This window comes from Molothrus ater, chromosome 32 (assembly GCF_012460135.2).
Source record: "Molothrus ater isolate BHLD 08-10-18 breed brown headed cowbird chromosome 32, BPBGC_Mater_1.1, whole genome shotgun sequence".
Taxonomy (NCBI): Eukaryota; Metazoa; Chordata; class Aves; order Passeriformes; family Icteridae; genus Molothrus; species Molothrus ater.
The window spans coordinates 1,530,208-1,548,025 of NC_071659.1; the positions used below are offsets into that span (position 1 = coordinate 1,530,208).

The 17,818-nt window shown below is 53.8% G+C and overlaps 2 protein-coding genes across 4 annotated transcripts in view; one reads left to right on the forward strand and one right to left on the reverse strand.

The window, feature by feature from the left end:
- The window catches only part of DRC1 (dynein regulatory complex subunit 1), a 31,445-nt gene extending 26,251 nt beyond the window's left edge, over positions 1 to 5,194 (reverse strand). The window contains 3 exon segments of the mRNA XM_036405156.2: positions 2,022 to 2,115; positions 4,739 to 5,082; positions 5,084 to 5,194. Of these exon segments, the coding sequence (XP_036261049.2) occupies positions 2,022 to 2,115; positions 4,739 to 5,082; positions 5,084 to 5,194 (549 nt within the window).
- A 1,608-nt stretch (positions 5,195 to 6,802) lies between these two features.
- Positions 6,803 to 17,818, forward strand: part of PTK2B (protein tyrosine kinase 2 beta) — an 85,057-nt gene continuing 74,041 nt past the window's right edge. Inside the window, exon 1 of one of the 3 annotated variants that reach the window (XM_036405197.2) lies at positions 6,803 to 6,955. Coding sequence is in view for 1 of the 3 variants with exons in the window: in XM_036405194.2 (XP_036261087.1) it covers positions 7,676 to 7,700 (25 nt within the window). In the remaining 2 variants the exon portion in view is untranslated. Of the gene's footprint in view, positions 6,956 to 7,627; positions 7,701 to 7,784; positions 7,806 to 17,818 lie in introns of those variants that run through there. The other 2 variants (XM_036405194.2, XM_054518084.1) reach the window with 2 other exon arrangements.

A 17,818-nucleotide genomic window follows, 5' to 3' on the forward strand; every position in this document is an offset into this window, starting at 1 on the left:
CCCAGAATCCCATTCCATCCCATAATCCCATCCCAGAGTCCCAATGCCAGAATCCCATCCAGGAATTCCATCCCATCCCAGAACCCCCATTTAAGGTTGGAAAAGCCCAACCATTCCCGGCACCAAGGATCCCACTCAAATCCCGGTCCCTGGGGAGTTCCTCTCCCGGTTTTTGGCCCAAAAAGGAGGAAAACAAGGGATAAGGAAGGATCCAAGGGGAGATTCCTATTGGATCCCAAATCCTGGTCCCGTTGAATTTCTCTCCCAAGTTTTTTGTCCCATCAATGGGGACACCAAGGATCAAAACAAGGGATAAGGAGGGATCCAAGAGGAAATTCCCAGCGGATCCCAAATCCCGGTCCTGGGGAGTTTTTTCCCTATTTTTTGTCCCATCAATGGGACACCAAGAAGGAAAACATGGAACAAGGAGGGATCCAAGAGAAAATTCCCATTGGATCCCAAATTCCGGTCCTGGGGAGTTTCTCTCCTGGATTTTTGTCCCATCAATGGGGACAGCAAGGATCAAAACAAGGGATAAGAAGGGATCCAAGAGAAAATTCCCATTGGATCCCAAATCCCACTCCTGGGAAGTTTTTCTCCTGGATTTTTGTCCCACCAAGGGGACATCAAGGAGGAAAACATGGAACAAGGAGGGAGGGATCCGAGAGAAAATTCCCATCGGATCCCAAATCCCGGTCCTGGGGAGTTTTTACCCTATTTTTTGTCCCACCAATGGGACACCAAGGATCAAAACAAGGGATAAGGATGGATCCAAGAGGAGATTCCCATCGGATCCCAAATCCTGGTCCTGTTGAATTTCTCTCCCAAGTTTTTGTCCCACCAAGGAGACACCAAGGAGGAAAACGTGGAACAAGGAGGGATCCAAGAGGAGATTCCCATCGGATCCCAAATCCCGGTCCTGGGGAGTTTTCTCCTGGATTTTTGTCCCACCAAGGGCACACCAAGGATCAAAACAAGGGACAGGAATGGATCCAAGAGATTCCCATTGGATCCCAAGGATCCAGCCCCAGTCCCACTCCTGGGGAGTTTCTCTCCCGGTTTTTGGCCCAGAAAGGAGGAAAACAAGTGGAAATTCCCATTGGATCCCAAATCCCACTCCTGGAGAGTTCCTCTCCTGGATTTTTGTCCGACCAGGGGGACACCAAGGAGGAAAACAGAAGGAACAAGGAGGGAGGGATCCGAGAGGAAATTCCCATTGGATCCCAAATCCCGGTCCTGGGGAGTTTTTTCCCTATTTTTTGTCCCACCAATGGGACACCAAGGATCAACACAAGGGATAAGGATGGATCCAAGAGGAAATTCCCGTCGGATCCCAAATCCCGGTCCTGTTGAATTTCTCTCCCAAGTTTTTGTCCCACCAAGGAGACACCAAGGAGGAAAACGTGGAACAAGGAGGGATCCAAGAGGAGATTCCCATCGGATGCCAAATCCCACTCCTGGGGAGTTTCTCTCCCAGTTTTTGGCCCCAAAATGAGGAAAATAAGGGACAAGGAGGGACCCAAGAGGAGATTCCCATCAGATCCCAAATCCCGGTCCTGGGGAGTTCCTCTCCCGGCTTTCTGTCCCATCAAAGGGGACACCAAGAAGGAAAACAGAAGGAACAAGGAGGGATCCAAGAGAAAATTCCCATCATTCCCAGAAAGATCCCAAATCCCGGTCCTAAGGTGGTGTTCTCCCATTTTTTTTCGTCCCATCAAGGAGAAGCCAAGAAGGAAAACATGGAACAAGGAGGGGTCCAAGAGGAAATTCCCATTGGATCCCAAATCCCAGTCCTAAGGTGTTCTTCTCCCTTTTTCTGTTTTGTCTCATCTCTCACAGTTTTTGGCCCAAAAAAAAGGAGGAAAATAAGGGATAAGAAAGAATCCAAGAGGAAATTCCCACTGGATTTCAAGGACCTGGCCCAAATTCCCACTCTGGCGTTTCTCTCCTGGATTTTGGCCCATAAAGGAGGAAAACCAGGGATAAAGGATCCAAGAGGAGATTCCCAAATCCTTCCTCACCCTCTCGGTCTCCTCGACCAGCTTCAGGCTCTTCCTCTTCTCTTCCTCCTCCTCCTCCTCCTCTTCCTGCTCCACCTTCTCTCCAAGCGCTTCCCTGGGAGCAAAACCGGGAAAAGTTGGGAATATTTTATAATATTTAATGAGAATATTTATAAGAATTTTATATATAAATATAATTAATTTTAATTTATATAAATGTATATAAAATTTATATATAATATAATATAATATAATATAATATAATATAATATAATATAATAATCCAATATAATATAAACCAATATAATATAAACCAATATAATATAAACCAATATAATATAAACTAATATATTCTAATATAATGTAATATAATAAAAATAATAGAATATATTGTAATATGATATAATTAATGTGAATTTAATTAATATAATTTTGGGGGGGATTTGGGATTGGGATGATGATTTTTTTGGGATTTGGGATGATCCCAGTGGGATCCTTCCAGCTCAGGATATTCCAATGGGATCGGGAAGGGATTTGGGATGATCCCGGTGGGATCCTTCCCACTCAAGAGATTCCAGGGGGATCAGTCCCAGGTGCTTCCTTCGGGAAGGATTTGGGATGATCCCAGTGGGATCCTTCCAGTGGGATCAATCCCAGGTAGGATTGGGAAAGGATTTGGGATGATCCCAATGGGATCGTTCCCACTCAGGACATTCCAGTGGGATCGGGAAAGGGTTTGGGATGATCCCAGTGGGATCCTTCCAGCTCAGGATATTCCAATGGGATCGGGAAAGGGTTTGGGATGATCCCGGTGGGATCCTTCCTGTGGGATCAATCCCAGGTAGGACCTGGAATGATTTGGAATGATCCTGGTGGGATCCTTCCCACTTGGGATATTCCAGTGGGATCAATCCCAGGTGGGATCAGGGAAGAGATTTGGGATGATCCCAATGGGATCCTTCCAATGGGATCAGTCCCAGGTGGGATCGGGAAAGGATTTGGGATCGGGAAGGGAAGGAGGAGCCCGGCGGGGCGACAGATGAGATTCCATGAATTCGGAATTCCTGCTGGGAATGGGATCCACGGGCACCTCGCTGTGGGTCAGGCTGGGGGGAAGCGGTGCTTTCCATCCCAATTTTCCCTAAAAACAGCGGGAAAAGCGGGATCCTGACCCAGCCCCAGCTCGGGAGCGGATCCATCACAGTGGGATCCGATCCGGATGGGGAATCCATGGGATCCAGTTCAATCCCAGGGAAAATCCTTCGGGGAAAGGATCCCGGGATGGATCCGGGGTGGGAACGGGGATTTGTCCAAGTGGGAACGGGACTGTCCCAGGGATGAGATGTCCTGAACTTTGGGATCGGCTGGGATTGGGAATGGTGATCCCTGGGATCGGGAATCTCCTCCCAGGGGGATCCCAGAGCTCCTGCGCCCGCCCGGGAATTGTTTGGGAATGTTTGGGATCCAGGGGAGGCCCCGGCCTGGGGCCGCTTTGGGGACCCTCCTGGGCCCCTGCCCCCTCCCAACCCCCACTGTGGGAATGTTCTGGGATTTGGGAATGGTCCTGAGCTCTGGGATTGGGACTGCGATTGGGATGGATCCCCAGCCTTTGGGATGGATCCTGAGTTTGGGATTGGGATGGATCCTGAACCTTTGGGGTGGATCCTGAGCTCTGGGATTGGGACTGGGATTGGGATGGATCCTCAGCCTTTGGGATGGATCCTGAGCCCTGGGAATGGATTTTGGATGGGTTTGGAGCCCTGGGAATGGTCCCGAGCTCTGGGATTGGGATTGGGATTGGGATTGGGATTGGGATAGATCCTCAGCCTTTGGGATGGATCCTGAGCTCTGGGTTTCGGATGGGTTTGGATCCTGAGTCTGGGATTGGGATTGATCCTGAGCCTTTGGGGTGGATCCTGAGCTCTGGGATTGGGATTGGGATTGATCCTGAGCCTTTGGGGTGGATCCTGAGCTCTGGGATTGGGTTTGGGATGGATCCTGAGTCCGGGTTTGGGATTGGGATGGATCCTGGGCCTTTGGGATGGACCCTGAGTCTGGGATTGCTTCTGGGATGGATCCTGAGTCTGGGATTGGGATTGGGTTAGGAATTAGATCCTGAGCCTTGGGGATGTGTTTGGGATGGGTTTGGAGCCCTGGGATTGGATCCTGAGCCTGGGATTGCATCTGGGATGGATCCTGGGCCTTTGGGATGGATCCTGACCCTGGGATTGGGTTTGGGATGGATTTGGAGCACTGGGAATGTACCTGAGCACTGGGGATGGGTTTTGGAGGGATCCTGAGCCTGGGATTGGGTTTGGGATGGACCCTGAGTTCTGGGAATGTACCTGAGCACCTAGGATAGGTTTGGGATGGATCCTGAGCCTGGGATTGGGTTTGGGATGGATCCTGATTTCTGGGAATATTCCTGAGCCCCTGGGAGGGATTTGGGGTCAATCCTGAGCCTGTGGGGTGTGTTTGGGAGGGATCCCAAGCCTGGGATTGGGTTTGGGACGGACTCTGAGTTCTGGGAATGTTCCTGAGACCCTGGGATGGGTTTGGGACAAATCCCGAGCCCCGGTTCTGCTTCCGAGCCCCGGTTCCGAGCCCCGGTTCCGATTCGGAGCCCCGGCTTTGGGGTCGGCTCCTGATCTCCGGCCCAGTTTGGGGTGGGGAACCCCCCAGGACCACCCCCATCCCTCTGGAAAACCGGGAATGGGGCCCGGCCCCCCGTTCCTCACCGGCGCCGGACATCGATGCGGGTCCGGCGGGCGGCGATTCGCTGCTGCCGCGCCCAGTCCGCACCGGACCCGGTACCGGCATCGGCACCGGCATCGGGAACGGCATCGGTACCGGGACCGGGATCAGCAACGGGACCGGAATCGGGATAGGGACCGGTACCGGGATCGGGACCGGGATCGGCACCGGGATCCGGCTTGGGATGGAGTTTAGGATCGAGTTCAGGCTCGGGCTCGAGCTCCGCGAGCTCCAGGCTCGGGCCTGGGCCCGCCCCGTCCTCCCCCGGCTCCATGAGCACACCTGGGCGCAGGTGCGCGCCCGTTACTGCGCATGCGCGGCTCCCGTTACACCCCCCGCCGCCAACGGCCGATGCGCGGCGCCCACTACGCATGCGCGCACCCTGAGCGTCTCTCGTTACCTAGCAACGCGTGCGGCATCACGGGGGCGTTGCTGCGCATGCGCAGTAGCGCTTCCCGTAGCTTGGCAACGGCGGGAGCATCATGGGCCCCCCCCCCCGCCCCCCGCGCGCTCCCAAATATTCCCGGTGCGTTTTCCGTGGGAAACAGCGGGAAAAAGGCACCGGGAGAGATCCTGCGGCCCCTTCCCGCCGGGAACCGGGAGCTCGGGACGGGGATGGAATGAGGGAAGGGGCTGGAATGGAATTCCCAGAGAATCCCTGGGAATGTCCCAGGAAAGGTTGGAGCACCCCGGGATCGGGGTGGGAATGGGATGGGATTGAAGGTCCATGGATCCCATCCCAAACCATCCCGGGATTCTGGGATCAAGGACACTCAGGATCCATCCCGAGGGATTTTTATGGAATTTGGGGATGGGAAAGGGAAGGGAGACCCTTCCTGGAGTCCCCAATTCCCAGTGAAGCCCCTGGATCCCGAAATTCCTTCCCAAGGAGGAGTCGGGATGGGGATGGATCCAACGCCAGGCTGGGAGAGCAGCTGGGAACGTGCAGCTGGATCAGGGGAGGATCCAGGGAATCCTTGGAGCCTTTTCCAGAGGGAAAGGAGAGCTGGGATTTGGGATTTGGGATGAAGGCTGGAGGGGCAGGAGCCAGGGAATGGCTTCCAGTGGGAAAGGGGAGCTTGGGATGGTGGGATCCTGGGAAGGGATTCCCGGCCGTGCTGGGATTCCCAGAGAATCCCTGGCAGCGTCCCAGGACAGAAGTCCCATCCCAATTCCCGGGGATTTGCTTTTCCAGCCTCCCTCGCGGCCGAGCTCCAGGATTTCTGGGAATTCCATGAATTCCGTGAATTCAGGCAGGGAGCAGAGCCCTCCAGGCCCAGCGTTCCCGGGCCCTTTCCCTCCTCCTCCTCCTCCTCCTCCTCCTCCTGCTCCTGCTGCTGCTGCTGCTCCGGGATGTGGGAGCTGCCTGTTGCCATGGGGGGTTGCCATGGGATTGGGATCTGCAGTTTCCATGGAAATCGTGGGAGGTTGGGAATGGGATGGGACGGAGGGGGAGGGGAGGGGGGAAGGGGCTGAGGCCCTGCCAGGATTCCCGGGATGGCCCCAAATTTGGGGAAAGTTTCCACCTCTTCTTCCCCAATTCCTGCTTTTTGGGTTTTTTTTTTTCCTTCCTTCCTGGAATGTTCCTTTTCCAGGGAATTTCGCAGGCCCTGGTGGGGCTGATCTGGGGGTCAAGGGTTGGGAATATTCCGGGGGACAATTTATGGAAAATCCCAGATTTTTGGGATTCCCGAATCCTTTCAGATTGCTCCGGGATGCAGCAATCCAAATGATTCCCCCCAGGAGATGGGAAAAGAAGGGAAAAATCCAGGAATTTCAGCCCGATCCATCCCTCCAATCCCTTTTCCCAACCCTGATCCCAAAGGATGAGGAAAAATGGGATGAACCCACAACCTGACCCCATCCGCCCACCCACCCTCATTCCCGCGCTTTTCCAGGATTTTCCTCGGGAAAAGTCCCCCAAAACTCATTCCGAAGTGGAATTATCCCAGTAAATAACTGGAATGATTGAGGTTTGGACGGCCGGGAAGCCCCGAATTCCTTGGAATGCTGGAACGGGGGAGGGGGGCGATGAGGGGGAGGGAAGGTTGGGATTTTTTTTGTCCCAGCTCCAGAAGATGGCAGCAAGAACCCGCGGCATTCCCGGCGCCGGGAACGGCTCCGTCCAACCCCCTGGAAGCGGCTCCAACTTCTCCCGCTCCCAAATCCCGGCCGGATCCCTCGGAGCTCATCAAAAAAAAGTGAGTGAATCCCTATTTAAAAAAAAAAAAAAAATTTTATTTTATTTTATTTTATTTTATTTTATTTTATTTTATTTTATTTTATTTTATTTTTATTTTATTTTATTTTATTTTATTTTATTTTTTCTATTTCTATTTATTTTATTTTATTTTATTTTATTTTATTTTTTCTATTTCTATTTATTTTATTTTATTTTATTTTATTTTATTTTTTCTATTTATTTTATTTTTTATTTTTATTTTATTTTATTTTTTATTTATTTTTTATCTTATTTTATCTTATTTTAATTTAATTTAATTTAAATTTAATTTAATTTAATTTATTTTACTTTGTTTTATTTTATTTTATTTTACATTATTTTATTTTTATTTTATTTTATTTTACTTTATTTTAATTTATTTTATTTTATTTTACTTTATTTTAATTTATTTTATTTTATTTTATTTTTTATTTTATTTTTTCCCGGGATGCCGCAATTCCAAAGCGTCGCTCCCTAGCGATGGGAGAGGGAAGGGGAAAAAAAAAAAAAAAAAAAAAAAAAAGGAAAAATAATAATTAAAAAAAAAAAAAATCCCGGCGGATTTTGATTCCCAGCTCTCCGTGCCAATGGAAAAAGGGGAAAATTGGGAAGTGGAAGGAAAGGGGGGAGGGAGCAGCGGTTTCCCGGGAACCGTTCCCGGAGCGACCACGGGATCGCCTTTGGAAAGGGAAAAGGGAGCATGGGATGGCTCAGCCGCCTCCTGAGTGAGTCCGCGGGAATCCGCCGGGATTCGGGATCATCTCGGGAATCATTCATCGGGAATTTGGGGGGGCAGCGTTTTCCAAGCCCAAAATCGTCCGGGACTGGAGGTGGGACGGGACGGGAAAAGGGCGAGGAGGAGGAGGAGGAGGAGGAGGAGGAGCGGGATGGTTCCCGTCGGAACTCCTGCGTGGAGATTCCCGGGGGGAATTTTTTTTGGGGGGGATGATCCGAGAGCCGGGGAGATTCCCGGAGGGAATTTTTGGGGGGATTCGAGAGCCGGGGAGATTCCTGGGCAGCCCCGAGGATCCAGGATTCCAGCCGGGAGCGTGGGAACTGCGCATCTCCGAGTGCGTGGGAGAGCTCGGGAACAGCCGGGAATGGGAATCTTGGGGATCCAGGGATCTGCCCGGGATCCCGGGATTTGGGGTCCCTAAAGGGGAATTCGAGGTGGATTGCCCGGGATGTGGGATTCCAGAGAAGGGGATGTCGGAATTCCCCGGGGGTTGTGGGCAATGGGGGAGCCCCACGTCCCCTGCGGGGTCGTTCCCGAATTTTAGGGGTCGTGGCCAGGTGGGACCACCTGGATCAGGGAAAATTTGGGAGCAGTGGGGAAGGAAAAGGAGATGGGGGAATGGGAATGGGATTGGGAATGGGATTGGGAATGGGAGTGGGAATGGGGATGGGGATGGGATTGGGAATGGGAATGGGATTGGGGATGGGATTGGGAATGGGATTGGGAATGGGATTGGGAATGGGATTGGGAATGGGATTGGGAGTGGGAATGGGAATGGGATGGGGATGGGATTGGGATTGGGATGGGGATGGGGATTGGGATGGGGATGGGGATGGAAATGGGATTAGGATTGGGGATGGAAATGGGATTGGAAATGGGATTGGGGATGGAATTGGGAATGGGATTGGAAATGGGAAGGGGATTGGGAATGGGGATGGGAATGGGGATGGGATTGGGAGTGGGATTAGGATTAGGAGTGGGATGAGCCGGGTGTCTTTGGACTCCGTCGTGGGCTGCAGCTCCACAGGAATTCCCACTGGGAATTTCAGGAAGGGTTCAAACCCCCCCCCCCCCCGCCTTCACTTCCCCATTCCCACTGGGAATTCCCAGCACATCCCGGGATCGCAGCCACCCCCAAACTGTGGGATCAGGGGCACCCCACGGCTCCCCTTCCCTTCCCTTCCCACTTTTCCTCCTGGCATTCCCAGCAATCCCTAAACCACTCTGGGATCGGGATTGGAGTTGGGATTTGGATTGGGATCAGGATTGGGATTCCTCCTTGGTGAAGGATCCTTGGGGCAGAATTCCCAGGATCCCGGTAATCCCAGGAGTGGGAAGGATCCTCTGGGCCAGGAACGGGCTGGGAGAAGAATCCTGGCAGGGGCTGCAGCTCCTCAGGAATTCCCACCTGGAATTTTGGGAATTCCCACCTCACTTCCCCATTCCCACGGGGAATTCCCAGCACACGCCCAAACTGTGGGATCAGGGGCACCCCACTGCTCCCCTTCCCTTCCCATTTTTCCTCCTGGCATTCCCATAATTTTAAACCACTCTGGGATCTGGATTGGGATCGGGATTGGCATTGGGATTAGAATCCAGACTGGGATCGGGATCAGGATCAGGATTGGGATTCCCTCTCGGTGCAGAACCCTCGAGGCAAGAATTCCCAGGATCCCGGGAATCCCAGGATTGGGAAGGATCCTCCGGGTCAGGAACGGGCTGGGAGAAAAATCCCGGCAGGGGCTGCAGCTCCTCAGGAATTCCCACCTGGAATTTCAGGAGGAGCTCACCCCCCGCCTCCTTCACTTCCCCATTCCCGCCGGGAATTCCCAGCAAATCCCGGGATCGCCGCTGCGGGATCAGGGGCGCGCCCCACCGCGCCTCTTCCCGGTTTTCCCCCCCATGGCGTTCCCATCATTCCCAGCCCCTCTGCGCGGCTCGGCTCGGCTCGGGTCCGTCCCGCGGGCGGAATTCCCAGAATTCCCAGGATCCCGGGGATCCCGGCACCGCCGGGGCGGGGGGGGGAGTGGCGGCGCTTCCCGGCACCGCCCCCCCCGCTCCTTCCCCCTTCCTGCCCCGGCTCCTTCCGCGCCCCGGGAGCCGCCCGGGATATCCCGGGATATCCCCCCCATCCCCGCCATCCCCGCGCCGGGAGATTCCCGGGATATCCCCGCCATCCCCGCCCCGGCTTCTCCCGGGATATCCCCGCTCGCTCCCAGCGCCGGGAGATTCCCGGGAATCCGCGCCCGGAATTCCCGGCGGGTTCCCAAAGCTCCGCCGTGCAGGTGAGGGGGTCCCGGAGTTTTCCGGCTGCTTTTGCCGGGTTTTCGTCCCGGTTGGCTGGGAAGCGCTGTCTGGAAGTGTCCGGGATTCGGGATTTGGGATTCGGGATTCGATTCCCACCGGGATTCGGGATTCGGGATTCGATTCCCACCAGGAGCCAGGATTCGGGATTCGGGATTTGGGATCCGATTCCCACCAGGAGCCAGGATTTGGGATTTCGGATTTGGGATTCAGAATCCAATTCCCACCAGGAGCCGGGATTCAGGATCTGATCCCATTGGGAGCCAGGATTTGGGATTTGGGATTTGGGATTTGGGATCCGATTCCCACCAGGTGCCGGGATTTGGGATTTGGGATCTGGGATCTGATTCCCACCAGGATCCAGGATTTGGGATTTGGGATCTGATTCCCACCAGGTGACAGGATTTGGGATTTGGGATTTGGGATTCAGGATTCGGGATTCGGGATCCGATCCCACCAGGAGCCGGAATTCAGGATTCGGAATTCAATTCCCAGTGGGATTCGGGATTCAGGATTCAATTCCCACTGGGATTTGGGATTTGGGATCCAATTCCCACCAGGAACCGAGATTTGGGATTTGGGATTTGGGATTTGGGATTCAGGATCCGATCCCGTGGGAAGGTGAGAGCCGCTTCCCAAATTCGGGAAACGCCGGGAAGAGCCGAGGGAATGGGAGCAGGAGCTTTTCCACCATCCCCTTCCCAACATTCCAGGAAAACCGGGATGAGATCCTGGTGGAGCCGGCGGGGGGGGGTGGGATGGTGGAGGTGGAAACTCGGGAATTTGGGAATACGAGAGCCGAGCACCGGGAGTTCCGTGGGATTTGCTGGAATCGAGGTTTTCCCGGCCGTTCTGGAAGCTGGGATTGGGAATGCTGCGGGTTTTGCTGGGACTTGGGTGGATCCGGGGGGGGGGGGGGTTCCGTGATCCTCTCGGAATGATCCCGCCGCCGGATCGCTGGGATTGGGACGGGGATCCCCATCGGGGGTGCGGGAATGTCCCAGGGGATCATTGGGAACACCCAGAGTCTGACCTGGAGTCGGGAAGGATTTGGGAATCTCAGAGCTGGGAAATTCCAGGAGCAGGATGAGAGTCCCCGGCCTCCATCCGGAAGATCGGAAGATCCATGGTGTCCAGAGCTTTTCCAAGGGCTGGGAATGCGGAGTTGGAATCCTTTGGGTTTTTTTTTTTTTTCCCCCTGGTGGGACGGAGCTGGAAATGCGGGAAATTTTCCGGGTGGGATCTCCACGGTCCCTCCGCCGCCGGGAAAGGGGCAAAACCCGGGATAACCAGCAGGAAAATTCCCACAGGGAATAAAAGGAGGGTTTCCCGTGGAAAATCCCACGGGTTTGGCTGTGTTGGCCCTCAGGGTGGATCCCAGGAAGGATCCCGGGAATGGAGCCTGGGAAGAGCTGGGATGGATCCCAGAAAGAGTGGGGATGGATCCTGGGAAAGATCCCTGGAAGGATCTTGGAAAGGACAGGGATGGATCCCAGGAAGGATCCCGGGAATGGATGGCAATGGATCCTGAGGAGGCCAGGGAAGGATCCCAGGAATGGATCCTGGAAAGGACAGGAATGGATCCTGGGAAGGATTCTGGGAAAGATCCCGGGAAGGGCAGGGATGGATCCTGTGAAAGATCCCTGGAAGGATCTCGGAAAGGACAGGGATGGATCCCAGGAAGGATCCCGGGAATGGATCCGGGGAAGGATCCCAGAAAGGATCCCAGGAAGGATGGGAATGGATCCTGAGGAGGCCAGGGAAGGATCCCAGGAATGGATCCTGGGAAGAGCAGGGATGGATCCTGGGAAGAGCGGGGATGGATCCTGGGAAAGATCCCAGGAAGGGGCAGGCATGGATTCTGGGATGGATCCTGGGAAGGATGGGAATGGATCCAGAGGAGGGCAGGGATTGATCCCAGGATGGATCCCAGAAAGGACAGGAATGGATCCCGGGAAGGATCCTGGGAAGGATCCCAGGAAGGATCAGGGGAAGGATCCTGGGAAGGACTGGGATGGATGCCAGGAATCATGAGGATCAATCCCAGGAATTATGGAGATGGATCCCAGGAATTATGGGGATCAATCCCAGGAAGGATCCCAGAAAGGATCATGGGAAGGATCCCAGGAAAGATCCCAGGAAGGGCAAGGATGGATTCTGGGATGGATCCCAGGAAAGATTCTGGGAAGGATGGGAATGGATCCAGAGAAGGGCAGGGATCGATCCCAGGAAGGATCCCAGGAAGGATCAGGGGAAGGATCCCGGGAAGGACTGGGATGGATCCCAGGAATTATGGGGATGGATCCCAGGAACTATGAGGATCAATCCCAGGAATTATGAGGATCGATCCCAGGAATTACGGGGACGGATCCCAGGAATTACAGGGGCGGATCCCAGGATTTACGGGGGCGGATCCCGGGGGTTACAGGGGTGGATCCCGGGGGTTACGGGGGCGGATCCCAGGATTTATGGGGGCGGATCCCGGGGGTTACGGGGGCGGATCCCGGGGGTTACGGGGGCGGATCCCAGGATTTACGGGGGCGGATCCCAGGGGTTACGGGGGCGGATCCCAGGATTTATGGGGGCGGATCCCGGGGTTACAGGGGCGGATCCCAGGGGTTACGGGGGCGGATCCCAGGATTTATGGGGGCGGATCCCGGGGTTACAGGGGCGGATCCCAGGATTTACGGGGGCGGATCCCAGGGGTTACAGGGGCGGATCCCAGGGGTTACGGGGGCGGGAGGGCCGGGATGCCGTCGGGGCCGTGTTTGAGGCGGCGGCGGCAGCAAAAGGGGAACAGGAAGAGGCCGAGGCTCCCGACAGCCCCCGGGAAACCTCGGGAAGCTCCGGAGCCGGGGCCAACAACGGCCCCAAAAACCCCGTCCGTCAAAATCCCGGGATCTGGCGGGGGAAATCCCGGGATCTGACAGGTAAAATCCCAGGATCTGAGGGGAAAAGCCTGGGATCTGACAGGGAAATCCCAGGATCTGAAGGGAAAATCCCAAGGTCTGACAGGGAAATCCCGGGATCCAAGGGGAAAAATCCCAGGATCTGACAGGAAAATCATGGGATCTAATGGGATTATCCTGGGATCTGATGGGAAAATCCTGGGGTCTGACAGGGAAATCCCAGGATCTGACAGGAGGATTCTGGGATCTGATAGGGAAATCCTGGGATCTGACAGAAAAATCCTGTGATTTGACAGGAAAATCCCAGGATCTGACAGGTAAAATCCCAGGATCCAATGGGAAAATCCCTGGATCTGATGAGAAATCCTGGGATCTGGCAGGGAAATCCCGGGATCTGACGGGAAAACCTGTTCCAGGAAGGGTGGGGAGCACCAGGAAGGAGCCTTGGATGGGGCTGGGACGGCTCCGGAGGGCAGGAAGTGCTGGAATTCCAGGATTCCCAGGAAAAAACCGGGATATTTGGAGGGATGGGAGTTGTTTCGTCCCAGGAAAAGTGGGAAAGGATTCCCAGGGCTGCGGATTCCATGGAGGATTCCTGGGATCTGACTTATCCTGGCCGGATCCCAGTCCGGTCTTTGGCATTCCCGGGGTTATCCAGGTGCAATCCGACCTTTTCCAGCTCGGGGTCAAGGCTGGAAAAGCGGGAATGTTGATGGAAACGTCGGGAGCTGTTTGATCTGGGGCTGCTCCAAGCGGGGAATGGGCTGGGAAAGGTTCCCGGGGAAAAAAAAAATGGGGAATGGGATTTTGGGTGAAAAAGGGGGAATCGGGGTAAAAAAGGGGTTGATATGGGGGGGGGATCATGTGGGAATGATGGGAATGTGGGAGTGATGGGAATGATGGGAATGTGGGAATGTGGGAATGAGGGGAATGTGGGAATGATGGGAATGATGGGAAAATGGGAATGATGGGAATGTGGGAGTGATAGGAATATGGGAATGATGGGAATGATGGGAATGTGGGAGTGAGGAATATCTGGGAATGATGGGGATATGGGGATGATGGGAATGTGGGAATGATGGATATGTGGGAATGATGGGAATGATGGGAATGACGGGAATGTGGGAATGATGGGAATATGGGAATTATGGGAATATGGGAGTGATGGGAAAGTGGGAATTATGGATACCTGGGAATGATGGGAATGTGGGAATGGCAGACACGTGGGAATGATGGATATGTGGAAAGGATGGGAATGTGGGAGTGAGGGGAATGTGGGAATGAGGGGAAAATGGGAATGAGGGATATGTGGGAATGATGGGAAAATGGGAATGATGGGAATGTGGGAATGATGGGAATGTGGGGAATGATGGATATTTCTGAATGAGGGATCCATGGGAATGATGGGCACATGGAAAAGAGGGATGTGTGGGAATGAGGGATAGACAGAAATGATGGGAATATGGGAATGATGGGCACGTGGGAATGATGGGAATACGGGAATGATGGGAATAATGACTACATGGGAATGATGGGAATGTGGGAGTGATGGGAATGATGGGAATGATGGGAATATGGGAATTATGGATATCTGGGAATGATGGGAATGTGGGAAGGATTGGAATAGGGGAATGATGGAAATGATGGGAATGATGGGAGCGATGGGAATGATGGGAATGATGGACATCTGGGAATGATGGGAAAATAGGAATCATGGATATTTCAGGATGAGGGATATATGGGAATGATGGGAATGATGGACACCTGGGAATGATGGGAATGTGGGAATGATGGGAATATGGGAATGAGGAATATCTGGGAAGGATGGGAATGTGGGAATGATGGGAATGATGGAATGATGGGAATGTGGGAATGAGGGATATCTGGGAATGAAGGGATCCATGGGAATGATGGGCACATGAAGAAGAGGGATGTGTGGGAATGAGGGATAGACAGAAATGATGGGAATATGGGAATGATGGACACATGGGAATGATGGATATCTGGGAATTACGGACACATGGGAATGATGGGAATGATGGGAATGGATCATCCACGATTTGGGAATTTGGCAGAGCCGTGAGATCTCAATCCCGGGTCAGCACAGGCCGGAAAATGAATTCCCAAAATTTTCTGGGATCACCTTTGGGCGGGGGCACAGGTGGAGCTGGGCCAGGTGGGGAATTCCTTCTTTCCTGACCTGAAAAAAATTCCGGGATTTGGGATTTTCCGAAGCCTGGGGGATGCTCTGGGATGTCTTTCCTTGGGATCGCTCCCGGCTGGAGCAGCTGGAACGGCCAAAACGTCCATCGGGATGGGGATTAGTGGGAATAATTTGGAAAACCGGGGAAAATTCCCTGAAACTTGGGAACTTTCCCTGAGGGGAGGATGCGGCGACCCCCCCCCCCTCTTGATCCCATGGAAAAATTATTCCTGGGATCCCATGGAAAGTTGTTCCTGGGGTTGGCTGCAGGGCTGGGAATGACGAGGCGGGGGGATCGCGCGGGCAGAATTCCAGAGGTTCTGTGGATTTGGAATCGCGATCCCCAAACAGCCCCCCCAAAAAAAAAAAAAAAGGCGGGATTGAGGATGATCCTCCTGGAAGCTTCCATCCCGAAATTCCAGGACATCTGGTGGAGAGCTTTTCCTTCCCAGATGGTCGGGTCTGATGGGGAATGCCGGGAACGCAGAGTTCCTTCCCTGCTCTCCCCTGATCCTGAGTCATTCCCGTGCGTGGGATTCCCGGCAGCGCTCCCGGCCGGGGGCGGATTCCCGGGAAAAGGTCGGATACCCGGGGAAGGGGTTGGATTCCCGGGGAAAAAAGGTCGGATACCCAGGGAAAAAAGGTCGGATTCCTGGGAAGCAGATCCTGAAGGGATGAGGGGAAAGAAGGGGAAAGAGGGGAAAAATGGGAAGCAGGGAAAAGTGGGGAGCTGGAGGGAAAACGGGATACAGGTGGTGATGGAATGCAGGGAAAATGGGATACAGGTGGAAATGGGAAGCAGGGAAAATGGGATGCAGAAAAAATGGGAAGCGGGGAAAAACAGAGGGCAAAAGGAGATGGGATGCGGGTAAAATGGGATGCAGGGAAAAGGGATTCCCAGGAAAAGGTCAGATACCCGGGGAAGGGGTTGGATTCCCGGGGAAAAAAGGTCGGATTCCTGGGAAAAGGTCGGATTCCTGGGAAGGGGTCGGATTCCTGGGAAGCAGATCCTGAAGGGATGAGGGGAAAGAAGGGGAAAGAGGGGAAAAATGGGATGCAGGGAAAAGTGGGAAGGAGGGAAAACGGGATGCAGGTGGTGATGGAATGCAGGGAAAATGGGATACAGGTGGAAATGGGAAGCAGGGAAAATGGGGAGCAGGGAAAATGGGGAGCAGGGAAAATGGGGAGCAGGGAAAATGGGATGCAGAAAAAATGGGAAGCAGGGAAAAACAGAGGGCAAAAGGAGATGGGATGCGGGTAAAATGGGATGCAGGGAAAAGGGATTCCCAGGAAAAGGTCGGATACCCGGGGAAGGGGTTGGATTCCCGGGGAAAAAAGGTCGGATTCCTGGGAAAAGGTCGGATTCCTGGGAAGCAGATCCTGAAGGGATGAGGGGAAAGAAGGGGAAAGAGGGGAAAAATGGGATGCAGGGAAAAGTGGGGAAGAGGGAAAATGGGATACAGGGAAAATGGGATTCAGAAGGAGATGGGATGCAGGGAAAAACAGGGAGCAGGAGGACATGGGATAGAGGGGAAGGTGGGGATACAGGTGGAAATGGGAAGCAGGGGGAGATGGGAAGCAGGGAAAAAGGGGAGCTGGAGGAGATGGGATGCAGGGAAAACGGGATGAAAGAGGTGAAAAGAAATGGGGAAAATGGGATGCAGGGGAAAATGGGGAGCTGGAGAAGATGGGATGCAGGGGAAGCAGGGAAAATGGGATGCAAGAGAGATGGGATACGAGGGAAACGGGAAGTGTGGGGAAAATGGGGTAGGAGAGAGATGGGATGCAGGAAAATGGGATGCAGGGGGAGGTGGGAAACGGGAGAAATGGGAAGCAGGGAAAACGAGGTGCAGGGAAAAACGGGGAGGTGGAGGAGATGGGGTGCAGGGAAAAATGGGGAGCACAAGGAGATGGGAAGCAGAGAAAACGGGATGAAAGAGGAGAAAAGAAACGGGGAAAATGGGATGCAGGGAAAATGGGATGCAGGGGAAAATGGGGAGCTGGAGAAGGTGGGATACAGGGGAAGCAGGGAAGATGGGACGCAAGAGAGATGGGATACGAGGGAAACGGGAAGTGTGGGGAAAATGGGGTGGGAGAGAGATGGGATGCAGGGAAAACGGGATGCAGGGGGAGGTGGGAAACAGGAGAAATGGGAAGCAGGGAAAACGGGGTGCAGGGAAAAACGGGGAGTACAAGGAGATGGGAAGCAGAGAAAATGGGAGGCAGGGAAAAACGGGGAGCTGGAGGAGATGGGATAGAGGGGAAGGTGGGGATACAGGTGGAAATGGGAAGGAGGGAAAAACGGGATACAGGTGGAAATGGGATGCAGAAGGAGGTGGGAAGCAGGGAAAACGGGATGAAAGAGGAGAAAAGAAACGGGGAAAGTGGGATGCAGAGAAAATGGGATGCAGGGGAAAATGGGGAGCTGGAGAAGGTGGGATACAGGGGAAGCAGGGAAGATGGGATGCAAGAGAGATGGGATACGAGGGAAACGGGAAGTGTGGGGAAAATGGGGTAGGAAAGAGATGGGATGCAGGGAAAACGGGATGCAGGTGGGAATGGGGAGCAGGGAAAATGTGAGGCGGAGAAAATGGGATGCAGGGAAAAACGGGGAGCTGGAGGAGATGGATGCAGGGGGAAAATGGGGAAAATGGGATGCAGGTGGAAATGGGAAGCGGGGGAGATGGGATA